This window comes from Rhinolophus ferrumequinum, chromosome 15, assembly GCF_004115265.2.
Source record: "Rhinolophus ferrumequinum isolate MPI-CBG mRhiFer1 chromosome 15, mRhiFer1_v1.p, whole genome shotgun sequence".
NCBI classification, from domain to species: domain Eukaryota; kingdom Metazoa; phylum Chordata; class Mammalia; order Chiroptera; family Rhinolophidae; genus Rhinolophus; species Rhinolophus ferrumequinum.
Window position 1 is genome coordinate 27,658,811 of NC_046298.1, and position 18,586 is coordinate 27,677,396.

General features: G+C 48.7%; 1 protein-coding gene and 1 pseudogene across 2 annotated transcripts in view; one reads left to right on the forward strand and one right to left on the reverse strand.

Moving 5' to 3' along the window:
- CMIP (c-Maf inducing protein) overlaps window positions 1–18,586 on the forward strand; it is a 236,836-nt gene that overhangs the window by 188,784 nt on the left and 29,466 nt on the right. For both annotated transcript variants that reach the window (XM_033128172.1, XM_033128173.1), the window contains 4 exons: window positions 3,675–3,737; window positions 6,155–6,235; window positions 11,930–12,033; window positions 13,549–13,653. In XM_033128172.1, the coding sequence (XP_032984063.1) occupies window positions 3,675–3,737; window positions 6,155–6,235; window positions 11,930–12,033; window positions 13,549–13,653 (353 nt within the window). The remainder of the gene's footprint in view (window positions 1–3,674; window positions 3,738–6,154; window positions 6,236–11,929; window positions 12,034–13,548; window positions 13,654–18,586) is intronic.
- On the reverse strand, window positions 16,958–17,236 carry LOC117034825 (cytochrome c oxidase subunit 6C-like; annotated as a pseudogene).

Below are 18,586 nucleotides of genomic sequence, written 5' to 3' on the forward strand. Positions count from 1 at the left end.
TGAGCCTCTGTGCTCAGCAGGAATGCCTGAAAACAGGGAAGAATTTGATCTGAGGCTCTGATCCTTAAGCTCCCTCACCCCTCTCTTAGTATTCTTTATTCCCAGTGCTGTTCCCATTATTATGAAGCTTTCTGTAGGGAGCCTCCTTTCATTACAGCAATTATATTATCTGATTTGACCTGTTGGCAATTAGTCTTCTCCCAACAGAGCTTGGTATGTATGTATGTATGTATGTATGTATGTATGTATAAATAAATAAATAAATAAATGTGTGTGTGTGTGTGTGTGTGTGTGTGTATACACACACACATATATATGCACATATATATACACATATAAAATAAGTATAAGTATAAAATAAATATATGTATACATATATGTATATGTATGTATATATATACTTATTTTTTGTAAGTAGTTTTACAAGTAATTGGAGTTGGTTTTGTTCGCTCCATCAGTCAGGCACCCATGCAGTAGGTGACAGTTGGCTGGTGACAGTTGGCATGTCACCGGGCAAACATGGACCTGAAGGTCCAACCCCAGTTGCGTCCCCCTGTGCTGGTAAAGAAAGTGTGTTTAAAGCTGAATATGGGTTCAAGTGCAGAGCCTAGGCCCACCCCATACTAGCTGTCATCTCGGGCAAGTAATGGAAGTAATGGAAGAACTTTACATTTTATTTAGTTTTATTAAAGTTATCTTTAATTTTGCAAGTCTTTGATGAGTGTGTTTTCCTTGTAAAAAAAATTTTTTTCAGCCCCCACTCTAGCATCCTCTTCAGAGACAGCCCCCTGGGGGTTTCCAGGTGGTGAACCCACACAGACAAGACAGGCTTGTGTTTTTGTTTTTTGTTTTTAACATGCAGGATGTGATGGTGTATGTGGTATGCATTTGGTTTTTTTTACAACATGTCTTGAAGATTCTTTCAAGGCTTTATATACATGTGTGCCCCCAGGTTTCTCACCCTTGGCACTAGTGACAATTGGAGATGAATAATCCTTTGTGGTGGGGGCCGTCGTGTGCACTGTAGGACGTTGAGCAGCGTCCCTGGCCTTGACCCACTAGATGCCAGTAGCACTCCCCTGTCGTGATGATCATAAATGTCTCCAGATGTGCTGATTTCCCCTGGAGGGCAAAGTTACCCCAAGTGAGAACCACTGGTCTACCCCATTATTGCTAGTGGTTCAAGAATATTTGTATTTAACCAGGTGGCTATTCAGATAGTTTCCAGCTAACGTGACGCTCCAAGCCGTAGCCTCCTCAGCTGTGAAATGGGTGTGACAGGACTGCTGGAAGCGTTAAGTGAATGAGTGCACCTAAGACGCGTAGCTCATACAAACATTCCACAAAAATACAAGCTTTCTTATTAATTATACGTTTTTAAATTATCATCGTTCTGTGACCAGGGCAGGCCTTGTAACCTCCCTGACCCTTTGTCTCTTCGTCTACATAAATGAAAATAACTACTGCTTGACTGCCCGAGTTGTAATGAGGATCAAATGTGATAGTAGTTGTGAAAACATGGGGCCCATGCCGGACACCCACTGTGGGCCTTTAGTTCGTTCCCATGCCTCTATTCCTTGACTCATTCCCACAAAAGCGGGATGTCAGTGTGATTAAAGGGGCTCAACCGAGGAGGATGCCCCCTGCGCATGGTACCTCCTCCCAGAGCTTGGTCTGGGGAGCAGAGCCTCAGACCAGGCAGGCTGGGGGAGGCTCCCAGTCCCTCTGCCCCTGCTGTAACGTCACCTCTCCCGCTGTTTACGGGCCAGCACGTTGAAAGGGGCAGCAGAGTCCCCACACAGCCGCCAGATGCTAAGCTTCACAGTCCAGGAGAACTTTCCACGATGATGGGATATTCTTTGTCTGCACTATCCAATATGGGAGCAAGTAACTTCCTTTGACTATTGAAATGTGTTTAGTTCAACTGAGGAACTGCATTCTTTATTTCATTTAAAATGAATTAGTTAGTTGCACGTCAGTGAAATTTTGGATAGTCCCATGTGCAGTCCTAGACAATAAGGCCCTGGGCCTGTTCTCCAAGTGTTTGTCAGCTGATTGTTGGTGTTGCAGAACAGAAGCTTCATTCTGAGGACTTCGTTTTTCACAGAGGTGTGCTCACGTGCGTAACCAGTCCACTGAGGGTCACCTCTTATTGGTGTCAGTTTTCCTTTCCTTTCCCCAATGGCCCCAAGACAAGCAGAAGGCCTCACTGAGAGGCCCCTATGTATCCAAGGGCATTGCTGTAGGAGGCAGAGCAAGGAGACCCTCCAAAACCAAGGGCAAGGTCTGAACTGCGGAAGTCGGTGATGAGGAGACCACGTGATCATGGAGCCTTCCTGGGGAGTTGGGCAAAATCGTCACCTCTTGCTGCTGTGCCCAGTATAGCCCAGGATGGTCCCTCTGCGAGGGTGTCAGTGACATGCTGTGCTCCAGGCAATGGGCTTACCAAGCCTGAGACTCGAAAGCTTCTATAGTGTTCTCTTAGCAAATTCCCCTCAACAACGCTGTCAATCAGTAACTCTAGACTTTCCCATTTTATAGACTAGAAGACTAATGCCCAGAGAGGCTGAGTTGCCCGCCCAAGGTCACACGTTCTTGCAGTCTTGGTTCTGGGTTCTGAGTCTCCTGTTTCTGAATCTTGTGCACAGCGTGGCAAACAGGAAAAACAGTGGACTTCACATAGGCATTAACCATCTAGTAACTAACGCTGAAAGCTGGCCTATTTCAGGCTCTCTGAGAGGCACTTGACACTAAGGGTTCTCAGGTGGGGCCCTGGGGGACATTTGGCATTGTCTGAACACATTTTTTAATTTTTCAAAATTTTTATTTGAATTTGAAATTTAGCAGAATCATTAAAACAAATTATGAAAGGGACCAAAAAATCAAGAATCAAACACCATTCAAGCTATGGGACCCTTGCATAGGAATGGCAGTGGAAGCAGTAACTATTGTGCAGCTGGCCTAAGAATACTTGGTGAAAATGAATTCAAGGGACATTAAATATTCTAAACTTCCTTAATATACAATGAAGTGTATTTGGAGACACTTTTGCTTGTCACAACCGAGTTGGGAGTCACTCCTGGCATCTCGTGGGGCAAGAACAAGGATACTACTAGACATCCTACAGTATACAGGGCAGCTGCCACCACAAGGAACAGCTGGCCCCAAATGTCAATAGTGCAAGGCTGCGAAACCCTCTCTGCACGTATGACAGCTCTACCCCTCACAGTGACTCTCTGCTCCATTTTCCCGGTGGGAACCCAGGGGTCCAGAGAAAGGAAATAACTTGCTGTAATTGTCACACCATAGTAAGCACCCGAGTCAGGACTTGAACCCAGGACTCTGCCCCCAAAGCCTGGACTTATAACCACTATGCTATGCTGCACTGTAGTCAGGGACTATTGATCTGAGAGGGATATCATCAGGTCATGAAACCCCTGAAGTTACATGCATCATTGTATATATTTTTCTTGGAGGAAACCCAGAGCTTTAGCAGCTTCTCAGTGGGAGCCATGTGCCACCTGAAATTTAGGGGGCCTAGCCTGCAAGTTAGAGAATGGGCCTTTTTTGCCCAGAGGGTGACAGGGAGGTTTTGCTGTCCATCGTGCCTCTCACACCCTCTGTATGATTCCTTCCAAGAGATTCCAACTGACATTTGTTTTATTGTCTTTCAGGCAATCGCTCCTTTGCTGGAAAACAACCATCCACCACCAGATCTCTGTGAATTCTTTTGCAAGGTATGGCATTGCTGAAGGGGGCTGTTCGCAGGATCAGCCTGCCTCTGTGTGTACACCCTGGGTGTTGGCTTTGCATAATTTGCTGTAAACCCAGGCCCCACCGACTGTGGTCAGGGCCCTCGACACAGCCGGAATGCAATCCAATTACCCCATTCTTAGAATTACAACCCCCTCTCTGCCAGACAGGTGATATTGGAGGCCCAGGGTCCAAACCAGTGGGTCAGAGAGGAGCATGCAGCTTTTCCTTGGAATGTCTTCATGGCTGCCTTGGGAGAAGTTTGCAGCAGCTTTTCTGGGCTCCTGACATCAGAGCCGGGTTATTATTAGCCACGGCTCCTCTGAGCACCAGTTGGCCCACAGTGGGAGCACGACTGTGGGGCTTTCCTGAGCAGGGAAAGAAGGCAGGGAATGCCAGGTTAGCTGGGAGGAGCCACAGAGCGGGATACCCGCTCCCAGGGACACAGCGCCAGCTTCACAGTGGGATTTACCTGGAACACGCCCAGGGCACGTCAGGCGTCCCTCCTTCCTCAGGCACACCTCAGCGGTCCGGAGCTGAACCAGCGTGCAGTCCAGTTATTTCTTTGCTGTATGATTATTTTATGTGATGATTTGACGTCCTTGGAAAGGCACAGTGCCTAGGTCTGCTTCTTTCCAGCGCGCCCCTGGTCTCGCTCCTGGTGACTCACCTCACTCATGCTCCTTCCCTCCCACGTGGCCTGGCAAAGCGGGCACCTAGGAGGCCTGATGGTTTCCGGAGGAAAGGGGGACTGGGGTACACTTATTGCCCCCATCCACTCCCCATCAGCCCTGCCCCACACCCCACACAGGGAGCCCGCCCGTGTCTGTTTGACGGGACACAAGCTTTAGGGAGACAGGATTGCCTCGTCCTCTTTGGCCCTATCGCTCCATCAGGAGACCTTTTCCAGTGCCCCACAGAACAGAGGGTGGGCCCAGCCTGCGGGCCTGCAGGGTCCCGGGTACATTCTTGTGTGTGTCCTCTGGTCCAAGCTGGTAAGGTGGGTCCAAGTGGATGAGCACCCGATTGACAGTTGTGCCTGAGCATGTGTGCATGCAAGAGCACGCCTACAAAGGCGTCGCGGTCCTGTGTGCGGTATCAAGCCCCTCCCCCTCGGGGCACAGGAAGGGGAGAAGTAATAGTTTGGTGACACTGAAGACAACTAAGATGGGCCTCTTTGCCCCCAAGCAGAGTGGGGTCAGGTAATCCGGTGTTTGAGCTCCTGAGGATGGCCAGTGGTTCACTTACCTGTCATAGCCGGTATCTCTTGATAGTTGGTCCAATTTAATCCAAATCTTCTTGTTCTCCTTTCAGCTGTATGGTTTCTCCCAGATCTCATGGTTTTCAAACTTGTTCTAGAACAATGGACCTTTGTTCAAAGTAAATCATACCTGGAGACTCCTGGTAGTCCTTGCTGAATATGCACGTATGGAGGGCCTAAAAGTGCTGAGTTTCCAACTCTCCACTGGTGCTAAAACAGGGCAGCTCTGCCATTTGGAGGGAGGGGTCCCAGCCACGTGGGCCTGTGGGCCTGTGGGCCTTTTGGCTGTTTTCCCTTTGTGGAGGTCAGAGCTGCAGGCTCAGTGCCTGGCCTCACAGGCAGCCTGGGGAAAGGAGAGCTTGAGGGAAACAAAGCCACTCCCACTGACCCCACCCTGGGCCAGCTCTCTGGACACACCAGGCCGTTTCTACTACCAGACTTCAAGACCGGGACCCCAAGAGCTGAGGAAAGTTATCCAGTATATCTTGGATTTCCCAGCAAAGCCCTGATTTCTAATATCCCAAGTCCAGTGTCCTTATCCAGGGGTTTGAAACTCAGCACTGTTAGGCCCTCCACACGTGCGTTGGAGTGGCGGGGTCTTATCTGCTCCAATGGAAGTCCTTCAATTTCAGTTTGAAAACAAAACTTCCTGCCAATGAAATAAAATACATCTGAGAGCTGCATTTGGCCTGCAGGTTGCTGCCAGCTTATGAAAGCCCACAATTGAAACGTCACAGAATTTTCAAGATTCTGGTGTCTAAACCCCAAACCTCTGGTACTCTTGCCCTGATTCTCAAGAGACTGCTGTTAGACCATGCGCTCTGGATCTTAGTGCTGCGAAAGTCTCACTGAGTTAAATAAGGGTGACGTTAGAACCGACTCCTGTCTGTCCCATCTGAAACCATCTCACACTTGAAGATCAAAACAAAATGCAAACAAATGATCCGAACCCTACCCACTTCTCTTAAAAAAAAGGGAATAAAAAGCTATGCAACCGTATTCAGCAAGGGAACCCAGGCACAGTGCTGAGCTCACTGCCCCCGAGCCCTGCTAGGAGCCACAGTCAGGGCTTTCACAGTTCCGAGGGCCCTGGCTGGACCCTGCCGGGCGAGCGCTGACCATGTCCTCCCGTTTCCCCAGCACTGCAGAGAGCGGCCCCGGTCCATGGTGGTCATCGAAGTGTTCACCCCCGTGGTCCAGAGAATCCTCAAGCATAACATGGTGAGTTCCCTGCCCTCCCTGACTGCAAAGCTGGAGGAGAAGGGCACAAGGCCTCCCCAGCCTTTCACCTTTCCAGAGACTTGGGGCGGGGTTGGCTGGCGTGACAGCCAGGGACTGTCTTTGGGATTCTGTTTAGGTTGGGGTTTTTGTGCAGCCTGTCTCTCCTTGGTTCTGTCTTTTCTAGTAAGACAGCAGTGTCTGTAGGTACTCTGCCCTTGAAGGGAGCGCAACTCAGTGCTTCACTGGGAGTTGTCCCAGTGACGTCCTTCCAGAGTGTACAGGGGGGAAAGGGGGGAAAGAGTAACTACAGTGGAGAAACCTGACAGTCACGACCTGCGCCAGATGATCAAGGTCAATACCAGCAGTTATGTATGTCATGGCGATAATGTGCCCTGGATATGGCGTGAGGAGAAGGGCACTTTACCTCTGGGTCTTCCTTTCTCAAACCCACAACCCCTGTCTAATCAAGAGACAAACAGCAGACCAGTCCCAATTGAGGGACATTCTACTGTCCTCCTTAAAACTGTCTAGGTCATCAAAAACAAGGAAAGTCTGAGAAACTGTCATAGTCTAGAAGACCTGTGGAGACATGACAACTAAATGTAATGGGGTATCTGGGTAGGATCCTGGCAAAAGGATGTTAGGGAAAAACGGAGGAAATCTGAATTAACTGTAGACTTTAGTCGATGTTTAAAAAATACAGTAGCAGAATTTAATTGCACATTTATAGTAGACCAGGCACTTAGAGTCTGTGTGGCCCCTTTGCATTCTCTGATCAGTTTGATGAGAACAGCAAATATCATTGTTTTCTCCATATTACATGTGGGGAAACAGTCTCAGCAAGGTCTGTTTACTGGCCCCAGGGCCACAGCTAAGAATAAGCATAACTAATCTCTACTCACAGATATTTATTGAACATCTTCTTAGAGCCAACCATATTATGGCTCTACGTGTATTACATCATTTAACCCTTATGACAGCCTGTGACCTCCTTTTACAGATGAGGAGGCTGAGACCCAGAAGTTTCCATAGGTTACTCAGGGAACCTATGAGTAGCCGTGATTACTCATGAGTGATACCAAGGAGCAGGCAGTCTGAAGCAAGGGCTGGTGTTCCAACATGCTCCACCGAGCCAGCCACCAGCCAGGCTTAAGTTCATCTCGATGACATGGAGGCATTGGAGTAATTCAGTACAGGTTGAGCCACTGAATCAGTGGCGGGGTGCCCATGACTACTGCCCCCGCCCCTGTCAAGATTTAGCTCATGAAACAACTCTGAAAAAGGCTTTGTGAAGTAGCTTTCCTGTCTCCACACCATGCTCCTAAAGAATATTATATAACCTATCCCCCTTCCCCAATCAGGAAAGGAAATGTATGACACGTGCTAGTCATCCTTCTCCCGTGCTCATGGCAGACATCATTAATCGATTGCAGTGCTCTTCCTAAAGAGCCCAGAGATAGCTTCAGAATCTTTCTCAACACAGCATTCCAAGCAGCCACCACCAATTGAACCCTGTTGGTACCATACAATTTCCGTTTACCATTCTCTACCCTGAACGGTCACACACCGTAATTGAATTGTTGCTTGTTTCTGAGATATTTCTGGGTTTGAGATAAATAAATTTCTTGTTTTCTGAGCACAGGGAGAGGGATATTCCATCTGATTCTTTCCCCAGGACTAAGAAATTCCCTATTTGGTGGTGATGGTGGGGGTGGGTGGGGTTCTGCTTTAATTTGGGCTTTACTGGTTTTAAGAGTACTCCCTCTCTTCGGACAGCTGGGAGGAAAGGGTCTCTGATTGTTGATTTTAAAATCACTGCGGATATAGTGGGAAGACAGGGCTGTACCCTTTCAGAATCCAGGGCAAAGATTCTGGAGTTTCTTTCGCAAAGGACCCTTTCCGATCATAACTTGTCAATGACAGAGCCGCACTCCAGGGCATACTGGCAGGCCCATGCCTCCTCAGCTCATAAACACTTTTGCATATTTCGTGGTAGTCAATAGACTGTTTAATAAGGGTTCTTTTGGGACATCTGCCTTCAAAGGGAAAAAAGTCAAAATTCAGGCAGCCTCCAACAGCTTAACCATACAACATCTCCCTTATATTTGGCTAGTTTTATGGGCCTGGAGTGTTGACCATGTAATAATTTTCTGGATAAAAATCAGCACGGCTACAGGGCAAATCCAGAATTTATAGCATCTGTTGTGGCCTGGCAGAGATCAGGGACCCTCAGGCACGAATTCTCACTTCACTTTTAAAGAACTTCCCCTAAGTGATCCTTGAGTCTGAGGATGCTATAAAGTGTCTCCTAATTACATGCTGTGTCGGGAGAGAATTGTAGACGGGACCAAGGGGAGCAGCCTCTCCTGCAGAAGAACAGACATGGGTTAAGCAGTGACTGTGGCTTATACCAGGTGCAGGAAGCATGGCAGACTTTTGGTGTCATTCGTTGAATGTTCCTGAGGCTTAGTAAGCATCTGTGGGCCAGAGGCATCATGTTGGAGCTGGGGCTCTTGGCTGGTGAGTGGGCCTAGTCTGCCACCAGCCATGGGCCTGTCGACATAGCGTGACCTGTGACTTCTCTTCATCTCACAGGCACTGTTCCTCATTAAGGAGGCACTTGAACATTTGGGAAATGGGGGAAATCATACACCACAGTGGTGTTCTGGGATTTTGGAGCTTCTCCCATTCTCAGGGTGCATCTTTTGTAAACATATCATGTGCCTCAATTTCATGGATGAGTATACTGAATCTTAGAGAGGTTGAGTCTCAAAGAGTTACTCACGGGGCAGAAAGTAAAATTAGCTACAGATGGAAGCAGCCCTTCAGTATGTTCCTCTGTCATCCCCAGGAATGACTGTAGTCCTTGTGCCCACATGCCACTTATCAGAGTGTTCTTGTGACACAGGAGGCATGGTGTGGCTGTGGGCCCTAGTGGCCCGAGTGGTCTGACCTCCTATTTCCCAAGGGGAGCATATTTGACTTTTCCGAAGAGGCAAAATGTCCCTCACTCACGTGTTGAACGGCCACCAGACCCATCTCTAACGTTCAGTGATTGTGGCTTATACCAGGTGTGGGAAGCACGTGGTATAAGGAAGTGACCTTGACTATCCAAAAATCTAATCGCAAAGATAATGGCAGTTACCTTTAGCAGGTTCAGTTAAAGTAGTTTTCACAGGATCATAAAACCTTAGATGTGCAAAAGGGCCTAGGGATCAGTTCTTCTGAACCTCATTCCACAGTGGAGACAATGAGGCCCAGAGAGGGACCTGACAGCCCAAGGCCACACAGCTTTCCTGTTACCCTTTTCCAGGGAACTAGGAAAGTCTAGGCATCATCCTCAATTTGAAAGCACAATCAAGCTTCACTCTTCTCTTCATGCAGGGACCTCATCTTCTAGTCAAGTCCTGTGTGTGTGTGCACGTGCGCACATACATACTTGTATGTGTGTGTGTGTACATGTGTGCATATGTGTGTACATGTATGAGTGTGTGCATGTTTGGGGGGGTGCGTGCATATGTATGTGTGTTCCTTTTGAGCTTTCTCCATGGCTTCTGCTGCCCTCCTGATGCAAAGGCATAATCCTAGTGGTCAGGATATAACCAGAGGAGTCCCTCCCATTGTCTTGAGGACCCTAATTCAGCCCCTTGGACTCCCGGTGAAGAAGCACCAGGCAGCTCTAGAAATGCCCCTGTGAGCTGGCCGGAGAGTGTGGGGGGGGAGGGACACAATCCGTTCTGAGCTTTCATGAAAGCCCGTGGGATCAGTTAGATCCATTAGGAGCGCCTCCACTGGTTTTGTCTTAGTTCTGATTCAGGTTGCTTTTTATTAAGTGGGTCCCACTGAGCGAGGCCAGGAGGGGCAGATGAGTTTGGAGACCAGGCTGCCCTCTGGCTGGTCAACTTCATGCCCACACTCACTTGCCCTCCTGACTGTTTAAAATCCAGCTCATGGATTTAGACGTTCAGTAACGAAGCCTCTGGTCCCTCATCATGGGCCTGGGAATGGACGCAGGGTCCTTTCTTGGGCCACGCTTCTCTCTCCTGCACCGTCTGTGTTTCTTCTGACAGGCCTCCGAGGCGACAGCCACCACGGAGATTGCCTTTCCACACTTAGCTGAGCTCTGTCACCTGCCCTGTTAACGTGCTGCATTGGGGAAGCTGAGAAAATGTCAGTCTCCAATAATGTCACTCATTGGAGCAGGCAGAGTCCCTCTATCCTTGCTTAGTGTCCCTTACTTAGGCTTCAGCTGAGGTAAGATATGGGCTCCCGTCAGCTGAGCTGGTTGATGAACATGGAGCATCGTCCCCCCGACCCCGCCCGCCTGCAGGCTGGGAACCCAGCCTTTTTCTAATGTTGGACAGATATTCCTACTCCTCCATCCTGCCTCCCCCCTCCCTGACCTGCAGCCACATGCCAGCCACCTTCCCTCCACACCCGTCACCGCCCAGCACCTCACCTCCTTTCCCAGGCCACCACTCACACACACGCACACATGTACGCACGCGCCTCCCACATTCCTTGTCTTTTACCACACCTCCTCCCTCATCTCTCACACACACCTCCTCCTACGTCCACGTCTCTCACACCCACACCTCCAACACCCCACGTCTCTCACACATACCTCCTTCCATACCCCACATCTTTTACACACGTACCTCCTCCCACACGTACCTCCTCCCACACAACACGTCTGTCACACACACACACACACACACACACACCCCTCTTCCCAAACCCCACATCTCTTACACACACCTCCTCCCAAACTCCACATCTTACAAACTCACCCTTACTCGTCTAGCCAGCCCTTTTTGAGTTCATCGATCTGTGTCATCTGCATTTTCATTTTATCCATGTGCCCTTTGAACATGGCTTTTTCTATAACCAAAGGACAAGATCATCAAACGCTCCTTAAGTTTAGTTCTGGAGCACGGTGGGTGGCTGGGTCCGCCTCAAGAGGGAGGGAGCTGCCTGAGAAGCCAGCGACTGGGAACCGTTCCCACCAGGGCCACATCTTGTTCTTGGGCAGCTGTGGCCCTCTTGCTCAGAAGGATCAAGTATTTCTTCACCAAGGATGTTTGGGGACACAGGGCATTCTGTTTGTCCAGTGTACTTACCTTTATCTCCTTCAAACCCCCAGGAAGTCCCAAAGCACCGCCTCCTGAATTGATGATCCCAGATTGGGGCATCTTCTGACTTTGCTGTCCTGAGTGGCCTCAGAGAATAGCTCATACAAAGCAGGGGGCCTGAAAACTCTCGGGTGGCTGCAGAAGAAAAGTTCGTTGCTTCCCCAAGCATTTATGGGAGCCTGGCTCAACATCTGCAATTCCCTCATGGCCGTGCAGAACAGGGGCCCGAGCTTGGCTGTTTTCTGAGCACATCTGTGTGGCACACTGACCCCACCCCACCACTAGAGTGGGTTGGTACCATGCCAGTCGGTTCCCTACATGTGCCAGAAAACCCCCTTGTGACAGGACATTTCCTGATCTCTATGGGCAGTCATCAGAAGGTATAAGCAAGAGTGATGGAGCCAGTTCTTTGAAGTGAAAAATGTGTGTGCTTTCTAGAAAACGGAGATAGCTGGTATCTCCCACTGCCTTCTGTACCAATGGGTCTGGACAGAGAGGGTCCCACCACCCCTTCTGCAGGCCTCCTCTGTGTCCCAACGCCTACCCTCTGTTCTCTCTGCAGGACTTTGGGAAGTGTCCACGACTGAGGCTGTTTACTCAGGAGTACATCCTTGCCTTGAATGAGCTCAACGCGGGGATGGAAGTGGTGAAGAAGTTCATTCAGAGGTGGGTCTCCCAGCTCTGGCCTGCGAGCCAGCTTTCCTCTCCACCCCAGAACCATGCACTGCACTGATTTCCGGAGAGGAGCCACTGGTGTTCAGAGGCCCTGAGTGTCTCCTGGATCCTCCCGCTGAGGCGCTACTTGCTGTGTGACATTGAGCCAGTTGCTGTACCACTCTGATCCTGTTGTCCTGTTGTTGTGTAATTAAATAAATGATGTATGAGGAAGCCCCCAGCACAGTGCCTGATGTTCAGTAGGAATTCAGGAAATGGTAATAGTCCTAAATAATATGAGTATTTCCATGGGTCTCACAGTCTCGGGCTCTGGTGCCTGCTGTGTAGGAAACGGTCCCCTGATGGCCCTGGAGAGTCATCATTGGGGACTTAAATAGCTGGCCATCTCCCATACTTGGCCAAGAGTAAGCCAAATATTCTGGTTCTTCCTCCCTTCTGATGGGGAAGTTACTTTTGCTTTGATGTTTAAATTTTTTTTCTCTGTGCCTCATTTTCCTCCTCTATAAATGAGACTCATAATACCCACTTCATCCAGTTAATGTGAGGGATTCGGTGAGCTATTACGCATAAACACTAAGGACAACGCATAAACGTGATGGGAGCGTTAGCGGTCCTCGTCATGACTCTTATTTTCTAAGAAAACCAAAATAGCCTGGTTAAATTGGTTCTGAAGTTACATGTTTCCTAAATATACTCACCTAGAATTCACAAAGCATTTCTACATCCAAATGATGTGTCTTTCTGCCAGAGTTTGGGTGACTTCAGGGTCCCTTTAAAGCACCCAGTTAAGGTTTGCAAAATTTTTTCAACTGAGTTCTCTCTTAGTCCCAGTGGCCACAGTAATTTTTCCAGGAATGTTATAGGTTTTGTCCTCAGGCCCCAAACTGCCTTGGGAATAGGGGTATTAGCCCCATTTCACAGATGAGAGAACTGAGGCACAGAGACAGCCATGATCAATAACACCAGCTTCATTTATAGAGGCATTAGCTACTGTGTCGCAGACTCCATGCTAGGCCAGGGTGACCATAATAATTTTTCTTCTAAAGCAGGGTGAAATGAGGTATTACGAATAATTATTCCAGAACGTACCGACATAAATGTGACTGTCCCAGACATATGGCCTCCATATGCTGTCTTCTCATGTGTTAGAAAATTGGGTCCTTATTAAAACCCATTAGGCAAGGGCCGCTGTCCCCATTTTATAGTGAAGGAAACTGAGCGGAGAGAGTGTAAGTAGTTTGCCAAGGCCGCTCAGCTAAACTTGAATCCAGGCACCGTGGAGCTAGAGCCCATGGCCTGGAGCTTTGCTCTCTGCTGCCTGCGCATGGCAGAGCCAGGACTGAAATTCCAGTGCTGCCAACTCCCCATCAGAGAGCTCAGTGTTCCCCCAAATCCCACATCCCAAAAGCTGTGTCTGACTAGTTCCCCTGTCTCCCCCCACCCCCCTCCCTGCAGTGGGTGCCACTCTTGCAGCTCCTTCTCACCCTGCCCTCTGCTCTTTTCCAGCATGCATGGCCCCACAGGGCACTGCCCCCACCCCCGGGTCCTGCCCAACCTAGTGGCCGTGTGCCTGGCCGCCATCTACTCCTGCTATGAAGAGTTCATCAACAGGTTAGTGACCGCTACCATGGGGAGGGTCTGGGCACGGGCATGATACCATTCCAGGGTGGGGACAGTGCGGGGCCAAGTCATCAAGGGTGGTGGGTTACACATACTGACCAGGCCAGGGAGGTGGAGTGGCTTTCGCCAGGCCAACATCCAGTGTGTTTGCCAAGTCGCCTGTGCTCACTGATTCCAGGGCCCCGAACCCAGGGATGTTACTGGAAAAGCAAACACTGTCCATCAACACTGACAACTGCAAGGCCATTGTGTTGACCTGGCTTTAGCAACAAGTGTTTTATTCTGAAGATTTCTCACCACTTGGCACATGTGACGCATTGGGGCATGTGTGTGTGCGGGTATGTGTGAGAGAGAGGATGTGTGGACGCATGGTGTGTGCATGGAGAGTTGCGTGTGCCCTGTGTGAATGTGTGCACATTTATCAGTGTGCATGCGTGTGAGTGTGTACATGTGGGTGTGGATGTTGCCCACATGTGTGCGTGGATGCACACGGGGTGGCAGTAAGGTTTACTCCTCACTTTGTCTTTATAAAGATAGAATTGTATTTGGCCTGTGGCCCACTGTGTGCAAGGCATGATTGTAGTTACCTTGTTTCCCCGAAAATAAGCCCCAGTTAAGATCTCAGCCAGATGGACACGTTTAGTACGTCATGACAATGTTCCGGAAGAAGATGACATGACTGTAATTGAATAAATGTAGATTGTTTTACATGAGAAAAACAAGATATCCCCTGAAAATAAGCCCTAATAGAGCAAAAATTAATAAAAGAACCCGTCTTATTTTTAGGGAAACACGGTACTGGGGGTAAAAGAGACCACAGATTCACTCTCAGAGCTTGTCCTCTGATGGGAGAGATAATGTACATGTAAATACCATGTTTCCCCGAAAATAAGACCGAGCTGGACAATCAGCTCTAACGCATCTTTTGGAGCAAAAATTAATATAAGACCAGGTCTTATAGTAAAATAAGATCTTGTATACTATATTATATTATGTTATATATTATATTCATTATATTATACCCAGTCTTATAGTAAAATAAGACCGATGTTATATTAATTTTTGCTCCGAGACACATTAGAGCTGATTGTCCGGCTAGGTCTTCTTTTTGGGGAAACTCGGGCTGCAGGATCATGTCAGATGGTGGGAAATGCTGTGCAAACAAGGAAACAGAGCAGTGACCGGAACAGGGCACGGCAGGGCCACTGCCTTGGGTTCCCCAGGGTTTGGGTGCAAGCCTTATTAGAGAAGTGAGCCCAGAAAGGAGGGAAGGTGCCCGGGAAGGGAGGACAGCCCCTAGAGCCTGGATTAATCAGCAGGTGACCACTGCGGGCACCTGTGCGTTCCCTGGATGTCTTGGGAGACTGTGTGGAACAGCCTCACGGTTATTCCTCTGAGGGATGATGACGCTGGACTAGTTACTTACCAGCTCCCGTTCTTCCCTCATTGAGGGTCACTCTTGGGATGCAGAGTGACGCAGATGCCTTTAGTTTGCGTAGAACTTTCTACTGTGACCTCTGGGGGTCATTGGAGAGGATATAATATGCAGGGCACAGGTGGCCGCTGCTGCAGTCACCCTGTCCAGTTGTTCAGGTGGTACAGTGCACAACTCCAGGGGGACCAAAATGTGTCTGGGCACCACTAGAGCTGGGGACACAGCAGGAATATATTTTCGTCCTTAAAGAAAAGGCAGTGGAGCATTCTGAGTCACTGAAAACCCTTGCAAATGGGACTTCTAAAACAAACACTACACTTCGAGTTCTTGGGGAAGGGACCACAAAAGAACCTTAATAAGAGGGTATTTTCATCTGACTAGGCTTGAGAAGGGAGGATGACTAGTTTTAATGTCCTCGGCCCCGGGTCCTGATTTCAAAGGGGACCATATCCAATCTTGAATCATTTCCCCGTTGAGAAAGAGGTAACCAGAACATGAAGATGTCATGCTGCTCATTCCCGAGTGCCTGTTCTATGCCCTACAACATGTTACATTACGAGCAAAAAAGAAGTTCAGAGGGTAGTGCACGGCCTGTACAGCCATCCCAGCACCCCTGTATACCCGAACGAGCACTTGCCCTTGGCCTGGCACACTCTAGCTCTGATCTGCGAGGATTTCAAACTCAGGCCACCCCAGGAAGCAGGAGGAGCATCAGGAGTAACACACACATAATCTCTCTCTCTCTCTCTCTCCCCCTCTCTCTCTCCTGAAGCCTCCCTGGGCCCACTCCCTGGACGCCTGAACTGGGACTCGGGTTGGGGGCAGAGGCAGGAGCAGGAAACCGCACATATCAGAGTTTTCCCTCTGTGTCTCCAAATCCCTGCCTGGGTTCCCTGGAACAGGGTTTTCCTGACTCAGGAACAGGAGGCAGAAAGACAAAGATGCTGGAAATCTCTTTCCCAGTTCCCAGCCCAGGAGAAGGGTAGAGGTGGAAAGAACCAGGATTAGGCACCATGCACACTGCTGCACAGGTAGAGGACTGGGGACAGCAACAGCCAGCCTTCATCCTTCTCTCCTTCACGCGACACTCATTTAGTGAGGGTCCATTATGTGCTATGTGCTGAAAATACAAAAGTGAACCGGCCTGGTGGGGCCCCTGCCCTCCCAGTGCAGATGGTGGAGCAGCAGATGGAGGGGTGGGCGTGAGTAAGCAAGCAGTCATTGTACAGTTTGATCAGGGCTGCGATGGCAGAAGCCAGGGGTGTGATTAACATGGAGACTCCAGCGTGGAGTCTCAACCCTGGCTGCATATCAGAGTCACCTGGGAAGGCTTTACAAAATTAGAACGTGAAACTAGACATGCCTCTGCCCTGTGACCCAACTCCTCATAGCTTTTGGCATATTCATCAGAGGATGTGTACAAGAATGTTTATAGCAGCATTAATTGTAATAGCCCCAGACTGAAATCTGCCTCAACTCCAGTCTCCTAGAAGAGTAGAATGGATAAATGAGCTGTGTTCTATTTTCACAAACGCATACTGTACAGCAGCAGGAGTGAATGAATGAACTAGTGCAACCATGAGTAAATCTCACATATTTTTTTTTCATTTTTTTCCCTTAATTAAAGTTTTAATACTGATATCAAGTATTCATAAGGTAAACAGTTAAAATCCCTAACCAATTCTGATGCAAGTGCCCAGAATTACATCAATAACTGAGCAAAAGACTTACGGTCTACAATATTTGTTTATTTGTCAAGAGAAACTATCCCTAAGCCCAAATATGCATGTTTCATAGTTCAGGAATATAGGTCAGCGACAAACTTCCATGGAAGTCAAAGAAATTCTTTACACTCCTAAATCACTTTGCACTCTGAAAGATACCAGCCTTCCTCATCTCCTCAAAATCTTTCATGGAATCATAATTTCTGTAGAAATTCTGCATATGCCTTCTTCCATGGTTCAGCCACAGCAAACTTATAGAAAGCTGCAACCCCCAGAGAAACAAGGACTGCTCCAACAATAAGAAATCGCAGATGCGTGGCCAGCCAGAAGGCCACGCATCTGAGGTTTCGCCAAAGCACTGGAAGACATGGTAGCTATTTTCTCCCTTAATACCAACGTCCTTCCGGATGGAGAAATGGACCTAAATCTCACATATAATATTGAGCGAAAGAAGCCAGACCCAAAAGATACATACAATGTGATTCTTTTTCCTTGACATTATATAGGCAAAATGAATCTATGGTGATAGAGGCCCCCTTTGGGGAGGAGAGTTAGGTGGAAGGCCATGAGAGAAGCTTCTGGGTTCCTGGAAATGTTCCACATTTTGATCTGGGCCCTTGATTCTCAACTGGGGGTAGTTTTGACCTCCAGGGAATATTTGGCAATGTCTGGAGACATCTGAGGTTGCCACAACTTGGGTGGGAGATGAGATGCTTCTGGTATCCAGTGGGTAGAAGTCAAGAATGCTGCTAAATATACGACCACCTGCAGGACAGCCCCCCACAGAGGATCACCAGAATTATCTGGCCCACCGTGACAGCGGTGCCAAGGTGCAGGAATCCTGATCTAGTAGCTGGTTACTCCACAGGGGAACATGTAAAATTCATGAAGCTCTGTGCCTAAGGTTTATGCACTTGACTCTTCTGTGTTTAAGTTATACCCACAGTGTGCTGGAGCCCTGCTCCATTTGGAAGCACACCTCTTCCTGGTATCTTGAATTCGGTCATGGTGGGAGTATTTACACCAAGGAAATTGGCAAACGGTAAAGCAGGGCTCCTTTTTTCTGTGCTATTGGTTGTTAGACATTCACTAGCATACTGCTGGTTATGTCTCCATAAAAAGGGGTGGGGGTGGAGGGTACTTGGGTACCACCCACTGCAATTCTGATTTTGTTGGGCTAGCACTGCAATCGGACTTTTTTTTTAACTCCCAAGCAAGTCGAGTGCATGGCCAGAGTTGAGAACCCCTGCTCTCAGGTGAGGAAGGGATCCTTCAGGGAGGTAGTATTTAAGTTGAGACCTCCTGACTATCAACAAGGCAAGAGGCAAGACGAGGTGATCCAGACAGAGACAGAACATGCAGGGGCCTGGCGGGGCAGGTGGAGTTGCCATTAGTCACATTTTCCTGTCTATGGTCCTTAAGGACCTGCTTCAGGATCCCCTGGACTGCTTCTCTAAAAAGCAGACTCCTGGATGCTGCATTTCTGGGTTGGGCCCAGGAATCTGCATTTTTAGCAAGCTCCTCAAATGATCCACTCCATGCTAAAGATGAAGGGCCACAGCAGGTGAGGAAGTGAAGGAAACTGACTGCAGCAGAGAGAGGGAGAGAGAAGCAAAAAATGCATTGGAGAGGAGGGCAGGCCATGGAGAGACTTGTACCTCTGAGCTCCTCAAACTCCCTGTGCTGAGCTGTGCCTGGGGGTTGTATATTAAATGAAGGTTCAGCTTCAACGTGTCTGGGGCAGAGGCTGCGATGCCTCTTGTCT